Source organism: Toxotes jaculatrix, chromosome 15 (genome assembly GCF_017976425.1).
Source record: "Toxotes jaculatrix isolate fToxJac2 chromosome 15, fToxJac2.pri, whole genome shotgun sequence".
Classification (NCBI taxonomy): Eukaryota; Metazoa; Chordata; class Actinopteri; family Toxotidae; genus Toxotes; species Toxotes jaculatrix.
In genome coordinates, this window is record NC_054408.1 from 10578399 (window position 1) to 10589966 (window position 11568).

At 39.4% G+C, this 11568-nt stretch overlaps 2 protein-coding genes and 1 long non-coding RNA gene across 4 annotated transcripts in view; 1 reads left to right on the forward strand and 2 right to left on the reverse strand.

The window, feature by feature from the left end:
• The window catches only part of LOC121194518, a 54375-nt gene that overhangs the window by 26096 nt on the left and 16711 nt on the right, over nucleotides 1-11568 (forward strand). Inside the window, exon 5 of one of the 2 annotated variants that reach the window (XR_005895388.1) lies at nucleotides 910-981. The exons of the other annotated variant lie outside the window; for it this stretch is intronic. This is a non-coding gene — a long non-coding RNA (uncharacterized LOC121194518). Of the gene's footprint in view, nucleotides 1-909; nucleotides 982-11568 lie in introns of those variants that run through there. 2 annotated transcript variants of the gene reach the window in all.
• On the reverse strand, nucleotides 634-5793 carry LOC121194512 (toll-like receptor 8). The gene is made up of 2 exons (XM_041057434.1): nucleotides 5625-5793; nucleotides 634-3918 (listed from the first exon to the last, which is right to left on the reverse strand). Exons 1-2 carry the CDS (start codon nucleotides 5652-5654, stop codon nucleotides 835-837), a joined length of 3114 nt encoding a protein of 1037 aa, XP_040913368.1. The 5' UTR covers nucleotides 5655-5793; the 3' UTR covers nucleotides 634-834.
• On the reverse strand, nucleotides 5959-9674 carry tlr7 (toll-like receptor 7). Its single transcript, XM_041057433.1, has 2 exons — nucleotides 9604-9674; nucleotides 5959-9322 (listed from the first exon to the last, which is right to left on the reverse strand). The coding sequence occupies exons 1-2, from the start codon at nucleotides 9616-9618 to the stop codon at nucleotides 6176-6178; spliced, it is 3162 nt and encodes a 1053-aa protein (XP_040913367.1). The 5' UTR covers nucleotides 9619-9674; the 3' UTR covers nucleotides 5959-6175.

Genomic DNA, 11568 nt, shown 5'->3' on the forward strand with positions numbered 1-11568 from the left:
TTTTCGGCTGATAAAAAGCAAACATCATTCTACAGGCGATTGATGCCCGGGTGCACCTAAACTACATTGCGGGATTAGCAAAAAAAAATCTGGGCATTTGTTTGAGCAAAAATGACTGGGTCTAGTCAGCGGCGACCACCTGTATCAGATTAGGTGAGTGAAATCAGTCTGCTAAGTTTCTCCTCTCCACACAGAAGTTTTGGATATCCGCAGAGTTATTCCAGGTGTTTGTTTATGCTACAAAGCACAACACAAACAACAACATGCAGGCTACAAAATGGTTCATGAGAGGGACATTCAGTTTAGGTTTAACTTGCGCCCTATTAAAACTGAATCACTGACGACATCATGCGGACAACCGAAGTAATAACAGGACACACAATGCAATGGAAAACTCAAGTATGTAGACAGACGTGCAGTGTGGATTCATGTTGATTTTTACCACTCTGGACATTTTAGGATGTATAAATCTTGCCAGTTTTCTGTTTTTAATCTAGAAATAAATTATAGTGCATTGTGTTTGTGTATACAGTACATTTCCCTTTGGTAGGTTGATCCTAAAAATATTTTCTAGGTTAGATACAGACCAGATAACAGACTGAAACATTTACATGTACAAAATGGGCACAGATTTGAAATTGATTTATTTATATACTGCAGGATTCACACACAAATTACAAGATTCAGTATCATTGTAACTGTATCAGCAAAACTCACGGGATTATGTCTTTAGTTGTCTTGTATTAAGTCAAAAGCAGAGTGATAGATTTTTATTGTCCACATAATAAATGTATAAATTATGCCCAGAGAGTCATCACTGATCTTTATCCCAGTTCACTTGCTGGTGAAGTACTTTGAATAAGTCCTGTTGTACATCACCTGATTGTCTACCCTGATGACATTCCTCAGGTTTTGCCAAAACCATGGCTCTGCCGCTGCTGTTCTTGGCCACTCTACAACACTTTGCCCGCACAACCTCCGCCTCAGGTGCAGGAAGTGAGAGTGCTGCAGGACAGGCTCCAGCATCAGCAGAACAATCACATCCACATTTTCATCCAGAAGTCTTTGATGGGCCAGATACATCGCCAACTTGAAAACCCCGGTCTTAACATAGCCCTCCGTTAAGACAAACAGGGTCTTGCGACTGTATTGGATGCTCTGAGTGAGGTTGTCCACCAGCGGGACTCCTGGGGGCCAGTCCCTCTCCTCCAGACACAAAGGAAGATGCTTCTCTCCTTCCTCTTCCAGTTTCACTCGCAGATTTTTCAGCACCCACTCAGAGACATGTGGATCTCTTGTGTCATAAGTCACAAAAACGTCATAAACACTATCTGATGAGTTCAAGGATCTATATTCCTTAAACTTAGCTTTCATATAGTGTATTACATAGGAAGCATCCCAGTAAAATAAGTGAGCAACAGTTGCCACTAACATAAAAGCAATAATGAAGGAAGTTGTGAGAATGTAGATCAGGAATGCCTGACTGTCATTTACACACTGGTTAATGTCAAAGTATATCAGTGCTACACCCTTCTGGTTTTCTGGTGTGTCACATGTCACCTCAGTGGTCAGTCTTGGGATTTTTACATCACTCTTTTCAATCCACAGAATTAAATCTAACGAATCGCAGGTACATTGGAATGGGTTTTTCTGCAAGAACAAAGTCTGAATCTGATTATCAGGTCTGGACTGGAAGGTCGATTGATTGATGGTGGTCAGTTTGTTGTAGCTGAGGCTTAGAGTTTTAAGGCTTGTCAGGCCTTTTGTAAATGCACTGTCCAAGTGGAAAATGTGGTTATGACTCAGGTCAAGGAAAGTCAACGTCTGAGTGATGCATGAGTTTATACCCGTCACGTCAGATAAAGAATTGAAGCTCAGGTCTAACTTTTGAAGTTGATGGAAATACTTGAGTGTGTCCCAGTCAAAGTTAGTGAGCAAGTTTTTGCTTATGCGTAGTGTGGTTAGGTTACGGGGCAAATATTTATAAACTTTAACTGGAATCTTTGCAATGCTATTTTTGGATATATCTAAAATTGTCAGATTAGTAAGACTAGTAAAAAGCTTGACGTATGAGCCGTCTCTTTCTTTCCAAAGAGTCCCAAGATAATTATGTGTAAATTGAAGTTCTGTTAATGAATTGCTGTGCAACTGTTTTGTTGTTAATGTAGAAATGGCATTATGACTCATGTTCAGCACTCTCAGAGCAGGCAGATTTTTTATAAAATTTAAATTATGGGTTATCCCGTATGCTTTAAAGTAGTGTGCATTGTGACTGAGGTCTAGTACTTGTAGTTTCTGTAGTTCTTTGAAGGCATTGTCATAGGCCAGATCAATCTTATTGAATGACAGGTCCAGGTATGTCAGATTGGGCAGTGAGGAGAACTCTGTGCCATTGAGTGCTGCTGAAAATCCATTTCCCGAGAGGTTGAGACATGCAATATTTCCGTAGCCATTGAATTGCTTTGGTGAAATGAAGAACAGATTATTTGAGCTGAGGACTAACACTCGACCAGAGTCAAAGCATTCTTTCTTGACAAGGCTGTGTGATATCTCGTAAGCAAAGTCTTTTGGATGGAATTTTATGAAAGGTGAAATAGAAAGGTCCGGCCTCTGATTGTATCCATCCCTTGGATGAGGAGGATTTTCCTCTGGAACGGGATACAGCCGGTTTTCTGCTAGGTATATCATCTTCAGGCGGGGGAACCTTCTGAATATGGTGGAATCGGAGTGAATAATGAAGTTAGTCCCTAAGTTCAGTGCAGACAGATTTTTGAGCTCGTACAGAGATCTGAGTGTGCCTGGACCAATATTCTGAAAGACCAAACCCTCCAAATGCAAAGTTTTCAGCGACACAAGATTTGAAAACTCTTGTGAAAGATTTAATGACGAAGGGTAGGACTTCAGAGCAAAGTTGAAAGAGAGATCAAACTTTTCTAGCCTGGGAAGGTATCTTAGAAAGGTTGCCTCCTCAGTAATTGCTTTCATCAAGAAGTTAAATGACAGGAACAATTGTTTAATCTTGCTTAGCCTCTCAAACCAGGAAGGATTCAGGTAATGCAGTGAGTTTCCTCCCAGGTGCAGTGTCTCAAGCTGTGTAAGATTATGAAATGCATAAGGATGGATGTCAAGAGACACGTTTTGGCAAGGGACACAGGGATATGGGGCATTTTGACATCTTGGACAGTTTCCTTGTATTTTTAGGATTTTTAAATCATGTAACCCAAGGAAATCATCTTTAGCTATGTACTCTATTTTGTTAGAACCCAGCTTTAACAGTCTTAATGACTGAGGCAATCCTTTAGGAACACTGGTTAAGTTGTTAAAGGACAAATCCAGACCCTGCAGTTTGGTCATAACTGCAAAACTGCCTTCTGTCACAGTCACAGATTTCCAACAAGGATTCCACGTGTAGCAGTTTTTGGATAACCACAGGTGTGTCACGTTTGTTAAGCCGGCAAGCCTCAAGTTATCCAACAAAATCTTGTTATTGTTCAGGTCAAGGATTTCCACAGTGAGAGGGAGATTTCTGGGAATTTCGCTCAGACAATTGCCAGTCAGTTTCAGATGATTCAGTCGTGTCAGATTTTTGAAAGCATGTGCATCAATGCTCACAACTTTGTTCTTGTTGGCCCAGTTGAGATTGAGTTTAGTCAGATTCAGCAGATTAGAAAATGAATCCACTGAAATGTTCTTAATGTAATTTTCTGATAGATCGAGCTCAGTTGCATTTCCAGTTATCCCAGGAGGTACTCTATGCAGATGACGTCCTTTACAGTCAAACATGACCACAGAAGTATTGTAGGCCTTGACATCACAAGGGAACTGTGGCGACATCCACGCAGGTTTACATGCACCAGGCTGGATCTCATAATGGCAATACAGACAGAACAGCAGCAAGTGCATCCAACACGTGACTGTCTGCAGATAAACAATAAAATTTGTCACATGAAGTAACTTGTAATACAGTATATCATACATTTTGTGTTATGTTAAAGGATTGGCTCACATTTTTCTTGTCGGAAAGCAATAGTCATGTGTTCATATGAACTTTGAATCAGTTTTAGCATGCTGTAGTCATCCCTCCTGTTTTTGCAGGACGTTGCCGAAGTTCCCACTAATGTGTTGCTTTGCTTTCACCTTCTGTCCTTTTCACCCCAAACCAGCTCAGTGTGGTTGAAGTCTGGCAAATGTGCTGGTCTTCCACTATGGGAAGCCACCGTCTGGTTCTTTTCCTCTTTTGTTTTGGGTCATTATCTCTAAGATGAAGCCCTGGCCACCCAGTCTCTCTTCCTTTGTTACTTGCCTTTTTCTCACCATTCAGATAGAAGTATACAGAACTACTCCCTGCAGTAGAATATTGTCCTACTAATGTGTCAGATGGTATGGTAACAGTTTGTTCCAACACTGCCTTTGTATGTAGGAATTGTTTGCCTTAATGTTCAAGGCACAATTTACCTTCATTGCTTCGGGAAAGCTGCAAGTTAACCAATTTCTTAATCCCTGAAAAAGACCTGTTTTTGATGAAATTAACTTGATTTTTTTTTTTTTTTTTTGGTGACATAAACTACTTTCCTTTTAGCCTGGGCAGTTTACCACTTACCTTTGTACCATTTGGGGAGTTCTAAAACTTTCGACCTGTAGAGTATTTGCAAAACTGTATTCCAAAGTCCGCAAGGCTGTATTCCAAAGACAAAGGCTTCAACAGTCTGAGTTAGTCACATCAAATGGATATTTTTCAGAAGTTACAGTCTGAACAGTATCCACAGGAGGAATGATTACAGCAAGCAAAACCAGTTTCAATGTTCATATGTGTACTTGATTATTGTTTTTGACACATTTGAAAAATTGTGAATGTGTCCTTTAAGTATTTAATTGGTTTTCAGAATGGCACCACCTGTATCCAACAGGTGGCAGTAGTTTGTAAGTGAAATAGCATTCGCTGGAAAAGCTGCTCTTGGTATTTTGTCAGCATTATAAATAACCTTCTTCTGAAACATTTTAGACACACTTCAGACCAACACACTGGGTATCTTTTGAATCTCTGGGCTCTCCACTAGAATTTAAAATAAAGTTCTGTGGCTTTAAACAATGTTAGCTGGACTACACAAGTTTGTATTCACAAGGGTTCCACTAATGGGTTAACAGTTGTGGCCTAGTATTCACTAGGAGCACTCTTGTGGGTGATTATTCACAATCCCACAGAGGTATTGCTAGGGTTAAGTGTTCCTCTTTAAAAAGTTGAATAGAAAAATAAAGATATAGAGAATCATTTTTTCCCCACACAAGTGTGAGGAAACTTTAATGAGCTGTATTTACTGTACAACACTATCAAAAATGCAAAACAGTTTTCAATGAATAAAATGAAAAGTCCAAATTTTTGGAGTCAAATAAATTCATGCAGAGTTAGTCCAAGTATTATGAAGTGTTGTAAAGTTCTTAGCACAAAATCTAAGAAGCCCAAAATTATTAAAGATTATGTTACAGAAACATCCAATTAAAACACACGAAGGTAACTAGAAACTCCATAACTCATGCTGATTAATTAAGTTTGATGAAATTTATCCTCTGCTATACAAAGAGCAAATCTTAAAAAGTACAGAGAAACTTGTATGAGTAAAACTCACCATTGTGCATGTATTGTGTTGATCCCTCATGATCCTGGTATGACAACCTTGAAAACAAGTGAAGTTCCACTTTCAGGTAAAATTTTAAATGAATTATCTATAGAAAATATGCCTCCCAAATAGCCTACTTAATCTCTGTTTTCTTCATTTTTAATATAAACTACATATTTAAAAAAAAACATGATGCTGTCATCAAACAAAAGCAACAAGTTGGTCGGTTCACACAAGATAGATTCAGTCAGTCACATGTAAAAGTTGCATGTAAAATGAAGAAGTACATGTGTTTCATTTCCCTGTTTCATAATGAGCTGGGAGTTTCATTGCCATCTCAATCAAAATAGAAATTATTTCTTTGGAGACAGCAGAGACTGCCAGCCAGTTCCAGTAAATAAGAATTTAAAATTAGCACACCATTAGTGATTGTTGCAATAATCTTCTTTTGCTTACATTTAAATGGCAGGATATTCACACACTGTAATTCATAAACAGAAGAACATGTGGAACAATCTAAAATAAAAGAGGGAAGTAAGTAGTACTGCATATTGTTGTATTTACAGTGTCTCTTTGAAGAGATTGTTGTACTGTTTGTGACTTTCAGTTGCTAATACACTTCTCAGGCTGAACCAGAAGTATGGCTGTGCTTGAGGGTTTGATGGCCACTCCAGCACAGACCGCTTGTACAGTCTCTTCCGCAATCTCAGGTACTTTGAATTGCAAGGTACTTTTTCAAGGAATATCAGTACGATAACGTCATTTTTTTCATCCATTAGCCTTTGGTGGGCCATGTAGAAAGCTGTCTTAAAGTTGCCGCTTTTAATATATTTGTTGGTGAGAATGAACACAGTCCTCTTGCTCCTGTGGATACTCTGGGAGAGGTTGTCGATCAGGGGACACCCAGGGATCCAGTCACGTTCCTCCAGACATAATGTAAGGCAATGGTCTCCGCGCTTCTCCAGATGAACGCACATTTCCTTCATTACCCACTCTGACACAGCAGGATCCTCTTTATCATATATGACAAAGGCATCATAGACAGATCTCTGGGAGTACAGGCGGCTGTAGCCTTTGAGCTTGGCCCTGCAGAAGTGGTAAATGTACCAGACATCCCACAGGAAGAGATGGCTGGAGATGGACAGGGTGAGGAAGCTGAGGATGAGGGAAGTCATGAGGGTGTAGAGGATAATTGACAGGTAGTTGTGCTGGCAAGCCAGCAGGTCCACTGAGATTACAGGGTGACCTCTTTGTGCCCCTGGTGCGGCACAGGTCACGTCTGTGGCCAGTCTGGGGATGGTCACTTTGGTCCTGTTGAGCCATGTTACAAACCAAGTGGCATTGCAAGTGCACAGGAATCTGTTTTTGTGCAGGAGCAGCATGTCCATCTTATTAACAACATCATCCGGAAAGCTGGATTTTTCAATGTGCTGTATGTGATTAAAACTAAGATCCAGATATTTTAGGCTGTAGGCACCCTTGAGGAAATCTTGTGCAATTTTTAGGATTTGGTTTTTATGTAAAATTAGTTTCTTCAGGGATTTGGTACAGTTTGACAGCATGTGTGGAACAGTTTCTAAACTGTTTCCACTGAGATCTAAGACTCGCAAAGAGTGTAGAAATTGTAGGTTCTCCCAAACAAAGGATTTTAGTTTGTTGTTTTTGATGTAGAGCTCAGACAGTTTGTCAGGCAGACTGGTAAACACTTGGTCTGGAATGAAATTGAGGTTGTTATTAGAGATGTCAAGCACAGTCAGATTAAGTAATTTCTTGAAGTAATTGACATATCTGGTGTCCCCGTCTCTCCACAACATATCTAACCGGTTATCTCTGAACTCTAACCTCTCTATAGATTCACTCTCAAGCTCTGTGTTAGTGGAAGTAGAAATCTTGTTGTGGTTCATCAGCAATATCTTGAGATTCTTTAAATTCCTAGTGAAATTAAGCATATGAGTTAAGCCCTCAGATTCAAAATAATGGTTATTATTACTTATATCTAGGACGACCAGACTTTTCAGCTCTTGAAATGCAGTGGAGTAGAGCAGGTCCAGACGATTGAATGAAAAGTCCAGATATTGTAAATTCGTCAGATAGGTGAATTCAGAGCCATTTAAACTTTGGCTCATTGCATTTCCAGACAGATTGAGGCATCTCAGCTCACTGAGATTTAAGAATCTTGAATGCAAGAAGAATATGTTGTTTCTACTCACATCCAGGGTTTTGCCAAACTGACTGCAGTTTGTTTTGACAAAGGATGTAACAACTCCAAGTTCTTTGTCTTTGTATTTGCAGCTGCGTGCATATTCATCATATCTGAAGTAATGAATCTCTCTCACTTCCTTACTTTGGTACTGGGCAGCAGCTGACATTGGAGACCAGTGCAAGGGCTCTCCTCCAGAGAAACCAACAGCATCTTGGCCATCAGAGGGGGAAGATATTTTGTTGTCAGACAGACTGATTATTTTAAAGCTTTTTAGTTCCATCAGAATACTAAGATTGGTCATTTTGATAAAGTTTGTACCCAGATCCACAACCTCCAGGTTTGGGAGAGGTTTTAATGGAGCGATACTGTCTGGTTTTAGCTGCTGAAACACAAAACCCTTTAGTCTGAGAATTTTAAGGGATCTGAGAGAGGAGAAACTACAACTCAGTCTCAGTGTTTGAGGATACCGCTGAAGCTCATAGTTAAATGAAAGGTCCAGTTCCTCCAGTGTTCCCAGGAAATTTGGGAATTTGGTGACTCCTATCTCCCTTGCCAAAAAGTTTGATGAGAGGTCAAGCACTCTCAGGTCTGTTGTGTTGGTAAACCACTCAGATGGCACAGATGTCAGGGAGTTGCTGTGCAAGCGGAGTGTCTTTAGTTTTGATAACATTTTAAAAGCCATTGTGCTAATTCTTAATGGTGAATTATTTGGGCATGGTTTGCATGGAAAAGGGGCATTGTAACATCGAGGACAGTTTCCACTAATATCTAGAATCTCAAGGTTGGTTAAGTTTTTGAAATCCTCATCAGTGACTTCCTGAATATTATTGTTATAGAGATACAACTCCTTCAGAGTTGTGGGTAGGTGAGGTGGAATGAAAGATAAGTTATTTGATTTAAGAGATAACAATGTTAAACTGTAAAGCTCTGAAAATGTACCATTAATAATATCATAGGACTTATTACAGGGGTTACGATAATAGCAGTTCTGACCAAGGTAAAGCATCTCAACATTCTTGAGCTCGGAAAAGTTTGCTTTAGAAATATTATAAATGTGATTCACTTCTAAACTCAGCAGGACCAAATTTGAAGGCAGGCCTTTAGGTATACTGTTGAGCTGATTGCCATCTAGGTAGAGTGCACGCAGACTCCTCAGGCTGGTAAAGGTGTTTTCCTCAATCGTCACACTGTGAGTGCACATTCGGTCTTTGGGGCCGATTTTGATGGGCACACAGTTACACCTCATGTCAATCTCAGTCAGGTTCTCCAGACCATGGAAGGAGGAGGAGTTTAATCTAGGAACATGGTTGATAGTGAGCGTCAGATTGGTGGTGTCTCTGGGGATGCCACGAGGGATTTCTTTGAGGCTTCTCTCAGTGCAGTCCACTTTCACCTCACTCCCATTGCTGGCCTTACTAACGTCACATGGCAGAGTTTTGGGGTAAAAAATGGTAGCTCTCGATATGCAGAGACAACACCATAGGGCCAGCAGTGCCACACACATCTGTGCAGAAACACAGGCAGTTATGTAAGAAAACACACTCACGTGCCAAACATTCATCAGGGCGTTCAGTATTATTTACAAAATACAGAAAATGAGCAAGGAATGGACAGCACAGTTTACTTCATAATATAACCAAGTATTGGTATCAGATAACATTTCATTTTCAACTCCTTCTAGAGAAAATGTGGCTGACAGCCCCTCTGATCAAATCTAACATGTCACAACATATGAATGTTATTCTAATTCTGTACATTATATCAGTAAAGATGACTGATACTCACTGGATGGAGGATCATTGTTCACGTGAGCAATTGAAAAGAAGTCCTGCTGTGAGTCCTGTTGTCAAGCTGAGCACTGAAAGGAGTGATTATGATTATGATCAGTTCTTAGGTATGAGATGAAAGTAGCAGGTGGCTGGGTGAGCCCCATGTGTTTATAATTAACCAGCATCACTTCCCTGTTTTCACAAACCACACACATCCAAGTCCCCTCCAAATCTTCCATCTTTTACTGTGACTGTTTGCTTATTGGTTGACTGATTGCTGTTTGTTATGTAATGGGGCACACATGTGCTTTATGGTGAGGTTTCTATGAAGTTGTTTCCTCAAGAATCAAGATCAAGAAGCATTACCGTAGCATTACCATAGCACAGCTGGAGGAGTTGTGGGCTAGTCAGTGCACACCACTTTTGGAAAGAGCTGTTTCATTTCTGATTACCCTGAAGAGGAAAGTGAAACCTATGCTTGGGTTTAGCTTACATGATAAACATGTTATTCTGGCACTGGGCAGAATCTTTTCCTGCAGTCTGTGGCTGCTTTGTGGCTATACGCCTGAGTAACGTTCACTCTTGTGATCTGGCCAGACAGTATGTATGTTTGGACCTCTATTTGAGAAACCAAATGCAGAGATAGATTCTGTATTTGTTTTTTGTTTTCTTTGTTTTTTTTAAAAGGATGTATCTGATCTGGTCTTTTCCACAGTAAAAGGGCATGATGACAAAGTGGTTAGTATCCATGCAAAGCTTTAGGAAATACAATGTCAGTCTCAGTTCGTTCACCACTTTGTTCCAGAATGAAATATCTAACTAACTATTTGATGGCTTGCAATGAAATGTACAGACATGTATGGTCCCCAGAGGATGACTCTCAGTGACTTTGGTGAGCCCCTGATTGTTTCTCTTGTGTCAAAGCTTGAATTTATCCAATGCTTTGGTTTGTAACCAAATAGCTGCAAAACTAAAGACACTCCCACCAGCCACAACTGTATTGTTTGATGCATAGGGTTTTATTCCAGTTAGGAAATGTAAGCATGCTGACATGCTAAACTAAAACAGTTAATGTAGGGAACATTATTACATCAGCATGTTAGCATGCTAATGTTAGCGTTTAGCTCAAAGCACAACTGTGCCTAAATAAAGCCTCCCAGAGCAGCAAGCATGGCTGTTGACCCTTGTTTTACTCACATGCATATGCATCATGCAGTACTTGACTGCTGTCACACATAACACTGTGCAAACACTCTCTCCAGCCCTGTAAGTGAAATGGGTCATCATCATCATTAATGCAAAAAGCATTACCACCACTCAGGCATGAGCAAATGGTAAAATAATGAATTATTAAACATAGTTATACAACTAAACATGGGTCTAGCAACTTTTATGTATGAATAATTCAATTTTAGCAGCAAACGTGTACAGTCTGGAAAAGTTCCTCTGTCAGCTTTTGTTATTCTGTTTTATTGATTTTTTAGAGATCAGCTGAAATGAGAAAGAAAAGGAATTTGCATGTATCATTGCAAAATTAAATAAAAAATATGGCATTGTATGAGACATAACTACACACAAGACTGGAGTCAAACACAAATAGACAAAATCATTTGAGATAAGACTTTTTAAAAGTTTTAATCTTTTTAATGATGTTGACAAAAAATAACAGGAAAGTACTCAGTGTTCATGTGTAAAGTATTCATTAAATTAAGGTGAATCCAGCAAATGAAAAAGTCATATGCATTACTTTTATTGGTTCATGTGTTGTCCTGTGCAGTGATTTGTCTACAGCTGTATATAGTGTATGCATTTCTTCAACATAATATATATTTTGACAGTTTATAAACAAGGTACTAATAAGTTTGTAATAATCTACATGTTAAGCCCATAATATAACCAATAAATCATTAAAATAATCCCTATTATGTAATATTAGGTAATATACTTTAGAGGAGGGTCCTATGCTTCTTCATAGAGGCCT